Here is a 19,512-nt window from a genome sequence, read left to right as displayed (position 1 = left end):
AACATGTCCAAATGTATTTAATCAAATTACTTCTTTTCTTTCTTCTTCCCCTTCCATCATCCTCCTCCCTCCTCTCTCTGTGCCTGGGTCTTCTTTCCTACAACACCACCATTCTATCCTATTGCCTTTTCTTTTCAAATTCTGTATTCTGTGCTGGAGTTTCTCTAAGTTTTGTGTTTAATACTCTTATCTTTTGATAGCATGGATTTTGCTGTCACATGAATCCCATCAGATATGTTTTTCCTTGCAATGTTGGTCAGACATGTCTCTTGATATCAATGACGGGTAACTAATGTACAAGTGTTTGGCTCCGTGTTTTTGTGTCTGTGCGCGTGAGTCTCAGAACTGAGCAGGTATGAACCGTGAGTCTTTACTATTATAAATACGTAATTATGGTCTGGTCACAAAGTTGGAGGCTCTCTGGTAGCTTCAGGAATGTAGTGAGGTCCAGCTTGTGTCTCCTCAGCTCGTGCATCTCCAACCCAAATGCACTGGGCAGGTGACAGAAAGAGTGAGACACTGTGATTTCATTTATTTGCCTCATTATTCACTGTGTCACAATGTCCATTTGAGCAATAACCCCAAACCTGTATTTCTACCCTTGCTCCCTGTTTCTGGGAAGTAAACTCTAAATTCACACGTACACAAGTAGGAACACCCTAAATTCTGTTTTGGACTCTGACACACCCGTGTCCTGATTTCTCCCTCCTCCAGACAAGAATTTGTCATGAGTCTGTCAATAAAAACTTGAGTACTCATTAAGCTTCCAGACTTAATTGTGTATATCTTTGCACCATCAGAAGGCTCTGAACGAAAAGCCTCAATCATTATGTGAGCGGTGGAAAACACACTCGTGCAGGTGTGCAGCATCTCTAGGGGCCAAGCAGGAGCCAAGCAAGGCCCTGGACCCAGCTCTGCTTTGTCCCAGCTCCGCGTTACTGTGCTACTCTGGATCATCAGCCACCGTGTTCATGCCTGTTCAGCTTCTGAAACCAGTAACTGATTCTGCAAAGCATATTCCTTGAAAAGCCCCGCACTTGAGATGGAAGAGCATTAATTAGAAGTCATTAGCCATATTGGGGATACCACCAGCTCTTTTTTCCCCACTTGAAATGAAAGCTCTCCCGTAAGAATTTCCAGGAGCAGTGCCAAGGTGCCTGTGACACTCAGAGCCGGGTCTAACTAGTGAGGAGCCAGGCATCTAACTAGTGAGGAACCAGGTCTAACGAGTGAGGAACCACGTCTAACTAGTGATGAGCCGGGCTGAGCTGGAGCTCCTGACTATGGAGCGCCTGGCCCTGCGCAGGGAACGCTCTGCCTGGCCCTGCAGAGATGCTGGCTCAGCATAATGAGCTTCTCCCAGCTAATCTTCCACTCTGGGTTGCTTGTCAGATTGATTATGGGCTGCTCATGTCTTCGGTTTTCTGAGTCTGGTTTTGGAGATGGTCAAGGGGGTAACGGCAGCAGTAGAGTATTTTTTACGGTGCAGGGACAGATGCTACTGAGCATTATTGTTGTTAAAGTAATGAGAATATGCTAGAAATAGATATAGTATAATGTTGTTTAGAGTAAAGTTAGCAGAGGAGAACAATATGAACTCGTGTAAGTAAGGGACAGCCAACCTGCGCTTGTTCCAAGGTGTGTTGTCAGTCTGCTGGAGCTGTGTGATGCTGGAGCTACAGGCGTAGCATGAAACTGGTGTGAGCACCAAGTGACTGTTCTTCGTGTGTTCAGGGAAACATCGTTCTATGCATCCAGCCTTGAGTACTTGAATTCCTTGTCTGAGCTTGCTTTGAATGAGATAAAGGTGGTTTGTGGAGAATTTTATAGAAGAGGAGATGTTTATCTGTGGGAATGTGTCTGATTTCATCCGGGGGCTGTGGCTGGTAACGTGTGCGAGCTGTGCTGGTTTCGGTTATTCGTTATCTGCTTTGAGAGAGTCTCTTCTTTAACACGCTGGGTTTTCGCTCTGTGACAGGCACGTTGCTGGAGTGTTTGAGTGGGCTAAAGAGAAGCTGACTGTCCAGGCGCACGGGTTGCTCACACAGCCTGTGCTCATGAAGGCAGATACCTTTATATGTTTAACAAAAGAGGAAGAAAAAAAGGTTGCGTACCTAGAAGACAAAATCCATGAGAGAATAACATAAGAAGTGTGGGTTGGGTCAAAAGCGCCTTACTAAGAAACGGTCATTATTTTTCCTTTTTTGTTGAAGAGGCAGAAGTTATCTTTGCTATTGAAATGGGAGACAACATGCTGTAGTAAATCACAGAAAGCTGGTGTACGGCTCCTTTATTGCAGTGACAGCGGTTTGTTCCCTTAGCGTGAACCTCAGCTGACTCGGGGTGTTTAGGCAGCAGATTTAACAGTCACATTGGAGACCCTTTGGAAGAATGCATCTTAAACTTTATTTCAGTGCGCTTGCCATCAAACCCGAGCTTTTCAGAGTAACATTAGTAGTGGTACCTCAGATATAAGGTATTCTTACCATAGTTACTGTGAATTCTCCTAAATCAGAACACGGCTTTGATGTTGAAGAGGAACGGTTGGAGCAGGTGCATAAGGGAGCGTTTTCTGGTAGGTTGGTCTAACTAGGCTGAGCGGCTCCTAAGTGCCAGTTTCTCTGCAGTATACTTGGACAAAACCTTCCCATTGAGTGAGACGAGAGCTGTGAATGTGCAGCTTGTGGGATGATCTACCCACAATATTTTATTGGTAATTATTTAAAAATCCGGCTCCTTAAGCAGGCGAAGGCACGACAGAAGGCGCCTCTGGCGGAGCTGCGGACACCAGAGTGATGATCTTCTCGTCGTTCCGAGACAGCGTGCAGGAAATCGCAGAGATGCTGTCGCGGCTCAGCCCGCTTGTCAGAGCCATGACGTTCGTCGGCCACTCCACGGGAAAGAGCACAAAGGGCTTCACGCAAAAGGAACAGCTCGAGGTAAAGAAGAGATGAGATCTGTGCTAGGAAACAGCGATTAAAAGTATTAATTGTGTAAATAATTACATGAGCATCAACGCGGGTTGTAGGGCAGTGACTGAACATTGATGCCGTTAGTAAATTCCTATGTAGTTCAGTTGCTTTCAGAGTATCTAAAATTACACTCGCTCAGAATGCATCAGTTGAAATATTTGATGTATTTACATTATTTGAACAACTGCTAACTTTATTTATATATTTGAAAGTCTGCGGAAATATTCAAATACTTGCTTAGGGCATTCTTTTTTTTCTTGTAGGTAGAAAAAATAAGACATATCCTTAAGTTTTGATTTAGCACAGTTTAAAAACAAATGAATTGTAAAGTTGGGAAGATCAGTTTTAGAAGAATGCCGTGGTTGGAGGCAGAATAAGGTGTGCTTTTTTCCTTTATTTTAGAATTGAAGATCTGATGTGTTGATTTTGATAACATTAGCGTGTGGTTTCTGATCATCTTCTGTCTGAACCTGGAAAAACTGCAAAGTGTATGGTAGGGGCCTTGTGGCTGACCTGTTCACTCTGATTGGAATCCTTTACTCAGGTGGTGAAACGCTTCCGTGAGGGCGGGTACAACACCCTGGTGTCCACCTGCGTCGGGGAGGAAGGTCTGGACATCGGGGAGGTGGATCTCATCGTCTGCTTCGACGCCCAGAAGAGCCCGGTGCGGCTGGTGCAGAGGATGGGCCGCACGGGCCGCAGGCGCCAGGGCCGCATCGTCCTCATCCTCGCCCAGGGCCGCGAGGAGCGGGTGAGCATGGGTTTGCTTCTCTCTCCTGTCCTGGCTTTGGTACAAACAGATTTCTCTTTTAGTGAATGTGCCTGTCAGCTCAAGCTTCAGATCAGCTGCATTTTCCTGAAAGCCAGATCCATGTTTTGGTAGACACAGCAATGGAATGCGAGGTCATTGATAAGGATGGATGGACATCTCGGGAGAGGGGCAACGAGAAACTGGTGACCAAAAACTGACCAACTGAGTATAACATCCCATTCACCTGATACTTCATATAAAAGTGGGAGATCACCAGGATCTTGTCCCTTTTCCTTATGGCGACATTAGCAGAGGACCTTGTGAGTCGTCCCTGCGAACCGAGGCCAGTGCCAGACTGAATCCAGCTCCGGTTGGCTGCAGGGTCCAGTCCAGGACTTCGGCTGCCGGCTCTGCAGTTGCCGGGACTTTCCAGATTGGTTTGGTAGAGTTTGTATCATTTTCTCTATTTTATCAGCAGCATTAGTAAGGACAAGAGGTAATGGGTTTAAGCTGGAGCATAAGAGGTTCCACTTAAACTTGAGAAGAAACTTGTTGGGGGTGAGCGTGGCAGAGCCTGGCCCAGGCTGCCCAGGGAGGTTGTGGAGTCTCCTTCTGTGCAGACATTCAAACCCGCCTGGACACCTTCCTGTGGAACCTCAGCTGGGTGTTCCTGCTCCATGGGGGGATTGCACTGGATGAGCTTTCCAGGGCCCTTCCAATCCCTCGCATTCTGTGATGATTCTATGATGATTCCATGATTAGTAAAACATTTTGAATTTTCCCAGCTCTCTTCTCTCTGTCCTTCTTTCCCTCCTGATCACCTGTCCTTAGTGGGAAGGGGGGTTGACAATACACCTGCCGTGGTTTTATTGTCACCACGCAATCAAACCTCAACACCTCTGAAGAAAAAGTGACTCGTTTATTCCATTCCAGGAAACCATTGACTGTGCATTAAAATCACAGCAACCCTGAGCACTCCTGGCCCTGCAGGAAACCAGAATAGCCCACGATATTCTAGAAATAAGTGCGCTTTCTCAATGTGAAAGGCTTCAGACCTTTGTTCTCAATAATGCTTATTTTGTAAATGATGAAGGGGGACTCTGCAAATCCCGGTACGGAAGGTGGTGTGGAAGAGCGAGGCCGGAGCCCGGGGCTGCTGACGACACCGCCCCTGCCCGCGCGGGCTTAGCGCGAGCAGGCTTGCGTGTGAGGTTCTGAAGAGATCAGCTTAAGTGGAAATCTACTTTTGCTAAATTCCTGAACCTCAGCACTCAACGCGCAGTGTAATTAATTAATCGTCTCTGAGCGCAGGCTGCCCCTTGGGAAACCAAAGGGCCAGGGGCAGCCTGAGCCATGCTCTGGGAGCCGGGGCCACCATGCGGGCAGGAGGGGCAGAGCCGGCCCCCTTGGCATCGCTCCTGGGGGGCACTGGTTGTGGAATAATAGCGAACTGCATCTTTACCATTTCAGCGTGCACCCCTGTTTGAGCACAGGGTGTTTTTAGGGGTACCTCGCTGTTCTGGCTGAAAGCTGATTTTGTTCTTCCCTGCTTTTGTTTGGTTCTGAGCTGGATCGGCTTTCATGACAGAGCAGCCTGAGACCGCTGTAAGCTAACTGTAAGCCCAAAATTGTAGAGTCTTGCTATTATTTCGTTTATTCCGGTTTCTGGTTTAAATCTGTAGGTAGCAGGGATTTAATTCAAAATGAGAGCCCCAAGATTCCTATCTGGGAAAAAAGCTGCTTTGAAGGAATGAGTTCAAAGTTATCAAAGTGGATGGTGTTTGTAAATAGCTGTTTTCTCGTGCTGCCCATAGAGAGTGGGAACGACTGCAAGTGCTGCTCTACAATGGGAGTTTGAAATGGTCCCCTACGTTCCTGCAGTTCCAGTTAAGTAGCTGGATTACAGGGCTCTTCAGGTTTTCTCAGAGATCTCTTGAAGCAGAACTCTGACTGTCCTGAAGGCGGGACACTATTTAAAGAGTCTTGTTTTGAGATCATGAAATAAATCTGATTGGTTTGCTTTGGCTTTATTTATTTTTTGATTGACCCTCCTAGATCTGTCAATGTGGAGATTCCTCCCCATCACATAACTTGCAGCTGAGTAAATCATGGTCTCCTATTCATTATTGGGATCTTTTTTAATCAAACCACATCAAATCAATTATAACGCTTTTGAAGGTGTTTTATTGGAGCAATCGGAGTGCAGGTGTGGGAGTTTGCGTGTGACAAGGGCAGCGCTGGGTGCTGTCCCTTCCCCTCGCCTCCCCGTGCGCAGAGGAGGGCCCAGCGGAGCAGGGCGAAGGAAACAACTGCCACAGGGACTTGGGACCAGGAACACTGGGAGGGAACCCACCCTCTTTCCTTAGTCTCTCCATCTTTGTCTCAGTTTCTCTGTTGCACAATAAGAATGGAGTGTAATTAAAAGGCCGTGGAGCACATATGACATTAGCCAATAATCTTATGCCTTTTTTTTGCTTGACCTCCTTTCTTTGTTTCTGATGTAACCTAATTGACATCGGCCCTGGATCCGTTGTGGGTTGTGGGCTCCCCTGGGGAAGGGCTGTGGTTCCTTTTCTCTCGAGCGCTGTTCCTACTTCTGATCCGTGTACAGAGCATGGAAACTGCGCATTGCTTTATAGCTTGTAGTGCTTGCAACCTGAACAGCAATCGCTGTTCTTTGGTCCTTCCTTACATTTTATTACATTTGGTTTGGATGTTTTACCTGGGGACAAAATGATGATAATTCGAATTTAATTTGACTTGGATATTTTACTGTGGAAGCTCTTTAAAAGAAGGAAAAAAAATATAACTTGGTAGCTATGTTGTGATGTATTCGTTATCAGATTTTCAATGCAACCTTATTGCTTCCTCTTCTCCTTCTCTTCCTCTTCTCCTTCCCTTCCCCTTCCTCTTCTCTTTCCCTTCCCCTTCCTCTTCTCCTTCCCTTCCTCTTCTCCTTCTTCTCCTCCTTCTCCTCTTCTTCCCCCATCTGCTTTGGTTACCAGAATATGGGGCACACCACAAGGCTTGAACTTAGAGTTCGAAGCCATGACCAGTGGGTTATGCTGGCCTCACTGACAATATCCGCAGAAGAGGGGATGTGGTTGGCTCTCAGGGCCTTGTGTTGTATTTTGTTTTAGTTGTGTTTGAGGAAGAACAGAAAAAAAATCAAAATACCTTGATAACAGAACATAAAATAATGAGAAACTCCAGAGACACTCACATGTTCTTCTACTTTTGATCAAGTCATGTGAAAAAACGATCCAGCAACGTATGATATGTTTTCTCTTGTGCAGACTTACAATCAAAGCCAGTCCAACAAACGGAGCATCCACAAAGCTCTGTCGGGAGACAAAACGCTTCATTTCTACCAGCACAGCCCGCGCATGATTCCAGAAGGCATCGATCCAAAGCTGCACAAAATGTTCATTACTGCTGAGAAATATGACCCAAGCGATTCAAGGATGCTTTCCAAAGAGAGAAGATGTAGTTCCCTCCAGCATAAATCTGCTCTCTTTCCCTGTGTCACCGGTAAGAGGATTATGGTGTTTCTCTAAGCACCGCCTAAGCTGCTATCTCACGCTGTTCTATTCCCGCACCCCAAGCTGTGCGCTCGCTCGAGGGCTGGGGCTCTAGCAGAGATGTCAGTTTGTCAACTCCAGCCTCTCGACCGTGGTACCGTGCTCAGCGCTGCTTTGGTTCCGCATCCTTGTCCTTCAGCATCCTAAGTCACCCTTCTGACTTTAAATAGCTGCATTTCAAATCAGATTTGTTTCGTCTCTCTCCAAAGAGCTTCTCATGGAGTCGATGACTGAAGGTCAAACTCCAGCTGCAAATGGAAAAGGAAATGTTAATGATGTTAATGCCTTGTGATGAATTCTGATATGCCTGTGTCCAGTGCCATAGTTGTCACCTAATGTTTAGTGATTTTTCTGTACCAAATCTGGTTTGGAGCTCCAACAGTTAAGCTTAGTGTTTCTATTAATACAAGAAGAGTATGTCTTACACCTTTGTAAATGACAATAAACCAGAAATGCTTGAAAATGAAAGGATTTTGAGGGGAGGAAGAGGATCAATGAAAGGTGGGATATTGATGAATTACACACATCTTTGGAGGAAAATTAATCTGAAAAGAGAAATGGCACTTTAGCTGCTAGTGACATGGCACTGGAATGGTCAGTAACCTGAACAACAGTATAAGAGAGGAAGGAAGAGCGAAGTTTTGTAGATAGTTGGAAATTGTCGTGCTTGATCATTTCAGAATGTTTGTAGGTCTGCTGTAGAGCACAGAAAGGAGAGACAGTAAGCACGTGAAGAAGATAATATGCTGAACGTACCTCCTGCTGAGGGAATAGCGCTTCCCAGGCCGTCATCGCCAGGTGTTCGTATGACATAGGTTGGTGACCACCACGGCTGAGGCACGTGGAGCGTGTGGGGTCTGTGGTTGTGCGGGTGGTTCAGTGCCCGCCTCGCCAACCACTGCGCGCCAGCTTTCTGTTCAACCCCCTTGTTACTGTCTGGAGCAGGTGGCTGCTTCTGATCGTAATGATAGCCACAATAAGTCTCAAAGAGAAGAGGAAGAAAGGTCTCTATTTTTTGCATTTCAGCTCCATGTTTCACTGTCCCGTTCCAGTGCAGAACACAGCAGAGCCAGCAGGACCGGTGCTGTCTGCCCCTCGGGGCCAGGGCCAGGGCTGGGCTGGCTCTGCTCCCGCTTGAACCAAAGGGAAAACATTTGGGTTTTGGAGAAAAACATGGAAAATAGCACTAGTGGTTGTAGTGATACGTTCGTCTTTGGTAGTATGTTTCACTTTAACTCATCAAATGTTCTTAAAGATCATTAATTACTATTAAAAAAAGCACGTACTACTTCACGTTTTTTGAAGTGAGTCAGAACTATTGTAGTAGCAACGGTGATGATTTTTTTTAACAGTGACGTTAAACCAAGTCAGTGTTGGTGACTTTTCCCAGCTGTGAAAGACCCTGTATGTCCAGGATTGAACTTGGCCTCTGAACCGTGAGGGCTCTGCTCTGGGGTCCCTAACAAACACTGTCACACCGTCCCGTGCAGACAAAGTCTATGGCAGGTGCAGTTTGAGGGGCTGAGGGGTACGGGCTGATCCCTCCGAGGTGCCGTTAGTTCGGAGAGGGGTGGTGGCTGCAGACTGGTCCCAAATCCTGTCTGCAGGGTCACTGTCAAATTAACTTCACTGTTTTTCTCCAAGCTTCGCCCAGCTGGGCTGGAAGCAACCACGTTCTTACCACGCTCTTGCCACTGATGCTGCTTCGCTGTTCGCCCTGACGGCCGCTGTGGGGGACCAGGCGTGGGTTTGGGCAGTGCTGGCTGCCAAAAACTGTCCCGTTTCCTCATTGTCACCGGGGTGTCCTCGCTCAGAATCAGGTGTTCCCAGTCTAAATCAAACTCATGAGCCTCTTTTTCTTTCTCTGCTTCTGCTGAATTTTCATAGTTTCTCTTTTCTTTCTGTGCTCTTGTTCATCTGCACGTCCTCAATAGAGGAGATGAGTTCAAAATGACAGATATTTTTGTCTTAACAAATCAATGTTGCTTCCAGTATGTAAAGAGTAACTTCAAAAAACCAGGCTTCTTTGCAGTTTGTTCCCCGAGGTCCCCGAGACGTGTCTAGAAATTGAAGCCATATACTTTCTGTGTTTGCTATACTGGCTGCAGGGCCCACGGGTATTTGATATATGTATCTCTCTATTGACATCTGTCTGTCCGTACCTTTGTTTATATGAAGCCTTCCCCAAAACAAGCGTTTAATAGATAGATTTATCCATAGTTATAACACACTCAACACAGTTTTAACACTTGTTTCTGACAGTAGATTCCCTATATCTGGTGTTGCTTGTGGCACAGAGAAGGTATTTTTTCTTTGGACTGGTGTCATATAAAGTTCTTTTTATTCTGTTTATGCTTTTTCTCAAAGTAGGGAACATTTTCCTGGTGTTTTCCCCATATAGGCCAAAAGCAAGTGCAGTGCCATGAGAACTGGTCTCTGTCGGCTGAGGAATTTGAAATATGGGACAGACTTTACAGGATTAAGGAGAGTGATGGAATAAAGGAACCGATATTGCCCCAAACTCATTTTGAAACCTTGGAAAACCTGGAAGAAACACCGGTGAGTTTCACCTGAATGTGATGTTGGCTTCGCCATGAGGCCTGAGGGTTGTCCTCAGTAACCAAGCTAACCAAGCTAACCAAGCCCTCCGTAACCAAGCTAACCAAGCTAACCAAGCCCTCCGTAACCAAGCTAACCAAGCCCTCCATAACCAAGCCAACAAAGCCCTCTGTAACCAAGCTAACTGTGGATTCGGAGGAGGTCTGTATTAAAAATGCAATTTGGAGAATTACAGGTAGGTTTTTGAGGTTGAGAATTTAGGAATTAGATGCTTGATCTGGGTCTTTGAGACTGGGTCTGTAAATGAAAAATGCATTTAAATGCATTTAAAAGTCTCTCAGTAAGTTATGTTCCTTCTCTGAGTGGTCCGTGCAGGATGTTGTACTCATGGAGATATTGTTGCCACACTTTTTATTGCCTTGTTCATGTAAATATAAAAATGTTATGGAAAGAAGAGCTCAAGTTTTCCAAGCTCTTCTTTGATTCGGTGAAAAAATGAGCAGCTTTTGTGTCATTTCACCACTGAAAACGAGCTGTCTTCTATTGAAAGTCGTAACAACACCAAGTATGGAATTGGTTTTATTTTAGACCTGACTTAAACCTTTATGATAAAGTTTAGATAATCTTCTCCATTCAGAGTATTTGTTGTCCCTGGCAGAAAAGTAGACATCAGTTTTGCTAAACAATTTCCTGATTAAAATCTCATTACCAACCTTAATTTCAAGCCGCAGCAGCACGAAGAGAAAGCGACTCACGAGCTTTCCTTGTCCGAATGGAGAATTTGGCAGAACCGTCCTTTCCCTACGTTCGTGGTCGATCACTCGGATCGTTGCTGCCACTTTATCAGCGTCATGGAAATGATAGAGCTGATGAGACTGGAACAGGTGAGGTGTGCGCGCCTGGCTGGAAACGTGCCCGGTTCGGATATTGAATGTTGTGAGCGCTCCAGTTCTGCCTGCTCAGCAGAAAGCGGGGACGTGTGTGCCTGGGCTGGGCATTGGGAATGGATCATGTGGATTTAATCGCTTTCAACGTGTCTGCTCCTGGTGTCCTGGAATTCTTAATCCTTTCCACAAACGTCGTTTAAATACAGGTAGTGTTGCCTTAAAAAGAAAAACCCCACCCATCAATCATTCTTGTTTTATCGGATCTAAGTATCCATTTTTTACAAAAAGACATTAAATACAAGAATTATGTAGCCAAACTATTCCAGATCATAATAGGCATTGGAAATAATTTCGTATCATGTATGTACATTAAATGCATCCCATAGAAATGATGCAGGAATGTATTACATGTTTAAGGTGGTTGTGGTTTGAGGCTTTTCGGGTTGTTTTCTGTGAAAGCTTTAATTAACAACCTAATAGCTCCTGGGAATGAAAGGCTGAGAGGAGGGCGGTCAGACAAGCATGGATGAAAATCATTTGGGAGATAAGAATTCTGTTTGCTAACAGTTATGGGAGCGGACGTGCCTTCATAATTGAAGGCGCAAACAAGAGGGCGTGTGTGGATGAGGGTCTGTGGACAGCACCTGAAGGCTTCGGTTGTCCACCACACTATTTGCTCCTCCAGTTTAGCTCTTCCGTGTTCCACACATGTTGCTTTTTAGTGTGTTGAAGTTTTCTAGGTCATCAGAATCTGTTGCTAAGCTGCCAGTTTCCTGAATAACCAGACTAATCAAAGAGGAGAATAGAGACATTGTAGTTGCACTCCTTGCTAGGAGAGTGTATTAATGGAGAGCTGTAAATAGACTTGCAGGGCTCAGATAAGCTGCTGCACTTCATCACCGAACAACGGCCTACTTGACTTGTTGAGTGCGTGTTCTGAGCCGGGGCCGAACACGCTGCCGGAGGCCTTGGGGGCAGCTCAGAGAGCTGGAGAAGCCAAGGGGCAAAGAAATGCTTAAAAAGGTTAGAATTGCTCTCCTAATTGAGGACTCCCCTCCTCAGCCCCAGATCGGGCACTTGAAGCATCCGTGACGTAGACTCCTCTTGTGCAGGTGTATTGGTACCAGCAGTCTGTTCGGGTTCCCCAGCACCTTCAAAGTTGTAGGTGCTAAACCAACATCTGGCACCCTTAAAATGATTTACAGAGCAAATCCGTTAGTCACCGAGCGAGTCTTCGTTCTCCCCCAACTCTGCCCAAGTAGGCGGCAAGAATTACAAGCGAAGCAGATATTGTGTTTGCTTTCACAAGCTTTTGCAGAGGTGGGAGTGAGACAGCCCAGCTCACCTCCCTCTGCTCCCCATGGGGTAACAGCACAGGGTGTCCCTGCAACAGGAAGGACCCCAAATTCTGCATTTTACATTGCGGCCATCCCGTTCTGCGTGGCCCTGCTGGTGGTGACACGTGCCATCGCAGCACACGAGCTCCCTTCGGGTACCTCAGCACCTCGCAGTGCGGCAGAGAACCCGCAAACAGTCGCCACGTTCTTGGAAAATGCTGGAAGATCTGCGTCAGAAAGGAAGGGATACTGCTGTTCACTGATAACAACTGCGCAACAGTTGGCTTTCACGATTTCTAATTTAACAGCTAAAAGCTGGGTTTGTAGGTAACGCTCTTGCACTCAGAAGACTGGGACTGCCTGTTATTCAGCTGCCTCCTAGCTCAGCGTTCCGAGCGTCATCTGGATTGATTTCCAGCCAGCTTTCTCTGATCTGTCTTAACTAGTCATAGGTGGAGATGCTGAACTTTCTCATCGGGTAGGAGAGAAAACATAATTGGGTGCCACTGGCACGCTGCAAACACCTTCTAATGACTCCCTGAACAGGAGAGCTTACAGCGTGGCACATCGCCCTGCTGAACTCTAGGGAAAAACAAAGCACCAGCACCTCTGGCCATGGCTGGCAAGGCTGGCCAGGCAGCAGCTGTAATCAGCACTGCACCCCCTTTTCAAACTTCAGTGGTTGTTGGCCTCCTTATGTCTAAACCAAACTGTCAAGGTTCAAGGACATCAACCTTCACCATAATGGTTTCACAAAGAGCAAAGATGCAGCGTGTCAGTCTATTTTGTCAGCATCAAGGGTGATTTCTTGGACACGAGTTGTATTAATATTTTCTTAAGCCACCCTAGATTTCTCAGAAAGGCACGGACAGCCTTCCCAAGACAGGATATGGAAGGGCAGCGGGTGATGTGTCACCCGTTCGGTGGAGCGGATCAGGATCTTCACAAAATAAAGCAAGCTTTGCCACATCGCCCATGGCCAGAGCAATGGGGAGGCGTGGACGCTTTACTTTGACAGTAACTACTACGTGGATTTTATTTGTTTCATATTGGAGAGTGCTTGTTCTTAGAATAAAATAATAATTAAAAAAATGCATGAGTAGAGGAAAATGAGAGAAGCGCGGGGCTTTGCAGGCAGTGTGTTGCATTTCCGCACAGCTCCCAGGGCAGGTTTACCCGGGCGGGTCTGTCCAGGCTGCGTTCCCCGCTCTGCGGGTGCGTTTGAGCTCATGCTGCGGCCGGGCCGGGGCGTCCCCAGTGCACAGCGCCCCTCGGGCTGCTCGGGGTTTAAACCTGGTCTTTGCACCCTCCTCTGGCCCAGGTGGTCTTGGTGAGGGTTGTTTCTCCAGCAAGTTTCAATGTCAGCAGCTTTGCTTTACTGCAGGCTTTGGATGTATTTTTAAATCGTAGGAAGTACTACTGTTAATTAGCACAATAGCATCAAGGGATGTTACTCCAGCCTCTGGGAAATTGACCTTTAGCAGAAGTTAAGCCTGTAAAAATCTGCCTGAAATGTTAGTCTTGTATGAAGATAAGTGGGTGGAGAGATGAACTGTTTTAGCTGAGATTCAAAGGTGTTTGTGTGTATGTGCGGTGCGCCCGGGTTCCTGCTGTACATATTGCGTCGCCAAATGTACCCCTGCTGGGCTGGCTGACCTTAACTTATCTTCCTAATAGCAGGTGGATTTAAGACAAATTCAAGTCAAAGCTGTTTCCTTGAATAACTAAGATATCGAACTTCAAACCACAGCTCTATTGATTATTTTCCTACTGAGGGGTAGAATCCAAAACCAGGCAGATCGGTATTTTTCTATGAATAACCAAATGATCCAGAAGTTTCTGATGAAACTAATCATTTATTGGGAAGAATCTCATGGAGAGATTTGTACTAACTGGACACAAGGCAGCTCAGGTTTTGGTGTGTTTTTATGGCTAGGGAAGTAGCTCAGGAATTCACCGATGTGGAGCTTTCCTTGCCTTGTACTCATTCAGTGACTCCCAAAAAGCTCCTGTGCAGTTGCGATTTGCATAGTAGGTTAACAAAGTCCATTAAAGGCTTAGATATTTTTAAACAGATGAAGTGAAAACGTTTGGGATTCTTTTTTTAATCTTGTATTTATATGCTCTTGCAAACTTAGAGAAGCTGGCCCAGTTGAAAGAAAACAGAGAAGAAGCCAGCCCAGCCATGAACCCGCGCCAGGCACGTCCCCTGCAGCAAAGCCCTTAATGCTGGCCTGGCTTTATTGCTACAGCAACGCGCGCCGGGCAGATGGGGCTGGATTTTCCGCGAGCTGTGAGCGGGGATTTCTGTGTAACATGGTAACAAATCAAGTTGTCCTGATGCAAAATAATTCAATAGCTTTGAAGCATTTTTGAAAATTAAACTGTACTGTTTGGAAACAAGGTCAGGGCAAAGTAATCGCTCTGACTGACATGCCGCTGGTCTGTGTTTCTGAGGATACGTGGTGGGGAATCTGAAGTGCATTGCTTTTCTGGTAGGCAATTCTTAATGACTTCTAAAAAGTGGCAATGTTGAATGTGGGAGCGTCTGTGTCCCATTTCAAACCTGCCAGCGTGAGGTTGTACTCAGAGCAATCGTTCTCCTTAGACAAAAGAAAACCCAGAGACTCCTCTTAGAAGAATCGTCTCTTTTACTCCAGTAGTCCCTGGTACAAACACCCTGTGGGAAATGGGGTTTACAAGATGAACCTGGAACATCTGCCGCTAAAATCATCTGTCATTGGCATCTGCCTTAGGTTCCCCTGAAGGCTCCATCAGGTGGAATGCCGGACAGCATGAAAATGTTCCCAGGGTACCCTGAAACTCCAGAGAACCCACAAAGGCTTTCTGTGAACTGGGAGTTTTAAACCAGACTGGTTTGGGGGTGAAATGCAGGGTTTCCAGCCGGCTCTGACTTTTCCAGGGGTCACTGAGTGCAAAGTTAAAAAGGGCTCAACTAAGTACAATTTTTGTAGGTTTGTTTTTGAAGACCCTCATTGCCAGCGGTGTGTCTGGTTAAAATCCTGATCTGAGATGTGGCGAGAATTCCTCGGCAACAACGAATAGTTGAAGGCAGCAAACACCACTCAGTCACGGTGTTTGTGGCAGGCAGACTGGGGATGTGTGGGCTGCTGGCTCCGGTTTATAGCTTTGGCGCTGGATCTGGAACAGCCGCGAGCAGGTAATCACAGCCAACACTGTGGCTTGGGATCCTCCAAGCTGCGCAGAGGTGACCCAGCTCGTTCTCCATTCAGACAAACCAACCGCTGCGTTTCCTTGCTGGAGGTTCGCTCTGAGCGGGGAGGCTGCTGGGAGCAACCTGCAAGAGCGAGGGTCTCAGTGCTCCAAATCCTTTACCTGGGCCCTGTTGATTCTTGTTGCCAAATGACTTGAGCCTGAATGCTAATTGAGACCTGGGTTAGATAGTTCAGACCCTTAATTGAAGGTGCTTTCTGTTTGTAATGATTCTGTGGGGTTTTGTGCTCACGGTGAGAAGGAAGCAAGAGGAGGCAGAGGGTTTGGGGGTGTCCATGCGAAGGACAGGGGGACTGAGCATGTTGTGTGGCACCTGGGAGGGCTGAGCAGTGGCAATTCGTGATGGTGTATCTGCTGTTTCGGGGTCACTCAGTGTTCATACTGATCTCTGATGGTGTCTCTGCTGTGTTTTGGGGTCACTCAGTGTCTGTACTGATCTCTGATGGTGTCTCTGCTGTTTCGGGGTCACTCAGTGTCTGTGCTGATCTCTGATGGTGTCTCTGCTGTTTCGGGGTCACTCAGTGTCTGTGCTGATCTCTGATGGTGTCTCTGCTGTTTCGGGGTCACTCAGTGTCTGTGCTGATCTCTGATGGTGTCTCTGCTGTTTCGGGGTCACTCAGTGTCTGTGCTGATCTCTGATGGTGTCTCTGCTGTGTTTCGGGGTCACTCAGTGTCTGTACTGATCTCTGATGGTGTATCTGCTGTGTTTTGGGGTCACTCAGTGTCTGTACTGATCTCAATGGTGTATCTGCTGTGTTTTGGGGTCACTCAGTGTCTGTACTGATCTCTGATGGTGTCTCTGCTGTGTTTTGGGGTCACTCAGTGTCTGTACTGATCTCGATGGTGTCTCTGCTGTGTTTCGAGGTCACTCAGTGTCTGTACTGATCTCGATGGTGTCTCTGCTGTTTTGGGGTCACTCAGTGTCTGTGCTGATCTCTGATGGTGTCTCTGCTGTTTCGGGGTCACTCAGTGTCTGTACTGATCTCGATGGTGTCTCTGATGTGTTTCGAGGTCACTCAGTGTCTGTACTGATCTCGATGGTGTCTCTGATGTGTTTCGAGGTCACTCAGTGTCTGTACTGATCTCGATGGTGTCTCTGCTGTGTTTCGGGGTCACTCAGTGTCTGTGCTGATCTCTGATGATGTCTCTGCTGTTTTGGGGTCACTCAGTGTTGGTGCACAGCGCTCCATGAAATCCTCCCGCACCCGTTGTGCCGCAGACTCGGGCACACCAGCCACAAATACTCTTTCCACCCAACTGAATGATCACACTTTTCTGGAACATGTGCCGTGATGATGGAAACCAAATGAAACGTCAAGTCTGTGATACAGGATCGCCAGCTGGAGTCTGCAGGCAAGAGAAGCTTCCTGTGCGTTCTGTGCTCTGGTATATATACCTTATTTTCCCAAAAGTAAGACAGAGTCTTATATTAATTTTTGCTCCAAAACTGATTACTTATTTACACGTATAGCTGCCTGGACACTATTTAAATAGACTTTTTAAATGAACCCTAACTAGGGCTTATTTTTGGAGTAGGGGTTATATTTTGAGTATCCTCAAAAATCCTGACCAATCATGCTAGGGCTTATTTTCAGGGTAGGTCTTATTTTGGGGAAAACAGGGTAGCACTGTCATAGCAGCTGCTACGCTGTGGGTCTTTGTGGCTGCTCTGTGTGCTCCCAGTGTCCCCATCAGCAGAGCCCTGGGCGCGTGGTGGACTTGGGCTCCTGGTGCCTGCTGTGGGTTCGTTCCGCGGTTGGTTGGTTTGGTTCATTAGAGGTGTGTGCATGTGCACGGTCACTTTGCATTTAGCTTGCTGGATTTAAAGCCGCTCTATACTGCTTTTCACAAACTGTCAAAATATTTATGTATGTGAATAATGGGTCAGTTGTTCCTTGAGCTTTGACAGGCGGCTCATTTGGCAGAACGTTTACAGTGGGTGTGCCAAGTGCAAACTGCCAGTAATCCATTCATATAGTCCTGGAACTCCTGCAGGAGCTACTGTACACCAAATGCCTTTCAAGGCATTTATGTTTGAAAGATCGTAATATTTTAATAATTGTTTATAATATTATAATAACACACCGGTGACAAAGTTTAGGGCAATATAATCTCATTTATTTAGGACACTGAACTGCTACTGTAGTTGAAAAACTGCTTTTGGATGCAGGGGTCCTGTTGTCTGCTTGGATGTATTTCCAGTATTCACACGGAAATGCAGCGAGCTTAGGAAGTTATCGCAGGAATGCTTTGCTGCCCATATTTTCATGGGAATTCCGTATGGGTACCCAGGTCATTACTGTATATTTCCCTGTGCTGTGGGGGTCTCCCCGGCTGTGTGTTTCTGTTACACCACGATTACAGGTCGTTTCTGTGACAGTGTTCCTAGCGCAACACCGAGCACGGGGCAGCCCAGGCTGAGCTCGCCCGTCCCAGGTTGTGCCTGTTGCCGACACCTGATGGCGGAACACCCTGCAGCCCGGTCGGGCACCGCTGGCACTCCTGGTGTCACTGCTGATCAGGAGGCTTCATAAAACAAGCAGGTACCAAACCACAGATCAGTTCATTTGCTGACACTTCAGATGTTCTTGAGCATTCAGTCGTGCCTGCGTAGCCCCTTTAACGATACCTGTCCCCATACTGCTGGGGTAAGTAACCCGTGTTTTGCTAATAAATCTTCCTTTTTCGGGATCTTTTGGGTGTATTGATGGCAGTTGGCTATCAATAACGTGACACCGTTGGGAAGGGAAACATCGTAGCCTTTGGAGAAGGGAATTGTGGTTTCTGTGTCCCTTAGGCTTCCTTCAGCAGTCAGCTAAATATATGTTTAATGGTCATCTCATATAATATACTTGAACTTCCTAAAAAGGTTTTTGACAGTGTTCCTTCCCCTGGTGTGTCTTCTGGAATAGGAGGGATCCATTAATCTGCTCGTTAACCAGTTCTGGTATCAATAACGGCCTGAACTCCGGTGCAGGGAGGTTCACACCGAATCACAGCAGCGGGAAAGTCCTTTAACCTGTTTGTAAATGGTTTGGAAAAGTGATCATTTTTACAGCAATAAAACTAAAAGATGGCCATGAAAGCATTGCAACATTTCCTAAAGAACTGGGTTGAAACCTCGCTGAAGTTCCAAGTTGATTGGAGGCAAAAGCTGCTTTTGCCAGAAGGGAGTTCTTTTGGAGACTTCTGTGTGAACATTAGCTTAATGATCACTGTTCCTCAGAAAAAGGGATTAGAATTTTAGAGATCGGTGGGGAAGGAATATAAAATAAAGCAGAAAAAATCATATGATAATCAAAATATGTCACATGCCCGTATCTTGTGTCTAGGGAAGGTTTATCCGCTGTCCTTAGGGCCGTTGCAGGTGTAGTTCTAGGCAGTATAAGCTCAGAGGGACTTGTTCTGGGGAAGGAGCGCTCTGGAATGTCTTCATTTCTGTGCTTTTCTCAGTTCTTGCTCCTATACAAGTCCCCCAGCCTTTGGGGGTTTGTCCTTGTGTTCCTGCGCTCCAGTCTGGTTCTCGGGCACTAACAAACGGGTTGTGGTTCGTGTCAGAAGAGACTGAGCTGTCCCCCTGCTCTTGCCTCCGTTCCAGTCGAGCTTTTGACTAAAGAAGTCACAACTGTCAAAACAGAGATTGTAGCTGTTTACGGACTTACCGCTCCACTTGTCAATGGAAAACCACCAGGGTTTTGGCAAACATCTGAATCTCGTTAGGTGTGCATCCAAAGCAGCTGATGAGAAGAGAGAGGTTAATTTTGATTTTGATAATGGGCGCCTTAAATTTAAATACTAGAAAACAGAGCGCATGTGTGTGTGTGTGCATATACGTATGTTTATATTTTAGAACTGAAAATGTTAATATCTTAGGTTTGCTTTTCCGTTTAATTTTCTATCTTGCAAACGTGTTGTTTTTTAGACCGAATCAGTAACTGTAGGCAGGGTCATTGATTGAGTGCAGCGGTGTAAGCGAGTTGCCTGTTCTGCTCTCGCATGACCTGTTTACTGAGTCCTGGTACACACGGGAGCGTACCAGGTTATGGGAGAGCTGACCAGGTAGTTCCTACAAGTCCCACACATTCAGGCTGAAATGTGGCAATTACAATTCTGCCCTTTCACTCCATCAGTGTTAAGCAGACTCCCTGGGAGAAGGTGTTTGTATTTGGA

At 46.4% G+C, this 19,512-nt stretch overlaps 1 protein-coding gene across 2 annotated transcripts in view; it reads left to right on the top strand.

The window, feature by feature from the left end:
- The window catches only part of FANCM (FA complementation group M), a 62,459-nt gene that overhangs the window by 26,814 nt on the left and 16,133 nt on the right, over positions 1 to 19,512 (top strand). The window contains exons 9-13 of one of the 2 annotated variants that reach the window (XM_065838726.2): positions 2,743 to 2,939; positions 3,517 to 3,723; positions 7,020 to 7,254; positions 9,706 to 9,863; positions 10,589 to 10,747. In XM_065838726.2, the coding sequence (XP_065694798.1) occupies positions 2,743 to 2,939; positions 3,517 to 3,723; positions 7,020 to 7,254; positions 9,706 to 9,863; positions 10,589 to 10,747 (956 nt within the window). The remainder of the gene's footprint in view (positions 1 to 2,742; positions 2,940 to 3,516; positions 3,724 to 7,019; positions 7,255 to 9,705; positions 9,864 to 10,588; positions 10,748 to 19,512) is intronic. The other variant, XM_071809841.1, reaches the window with a different exon arrangement.

This window comes from Patagioenas fasciata, chromosome 5 (genome assembly GCF_037038585.1).
Source record: "Patagioenas fasciata isolate bPatFas1 chromosome 5, bPatFas1.hap1, whole genome shotgun sequence".
NCBI classification, from domain to species: domain Eukaryota; kingdom Metazoa; phylum Chordata; class Aves; order Columbiformes; family Columbidae; genus Patagioenas; species Patagioenas fasciata.
Note: the sequence above shows the minus strand (reverse complement) of the source record. Positions and strands in the feature narration are given on the sequence as shown.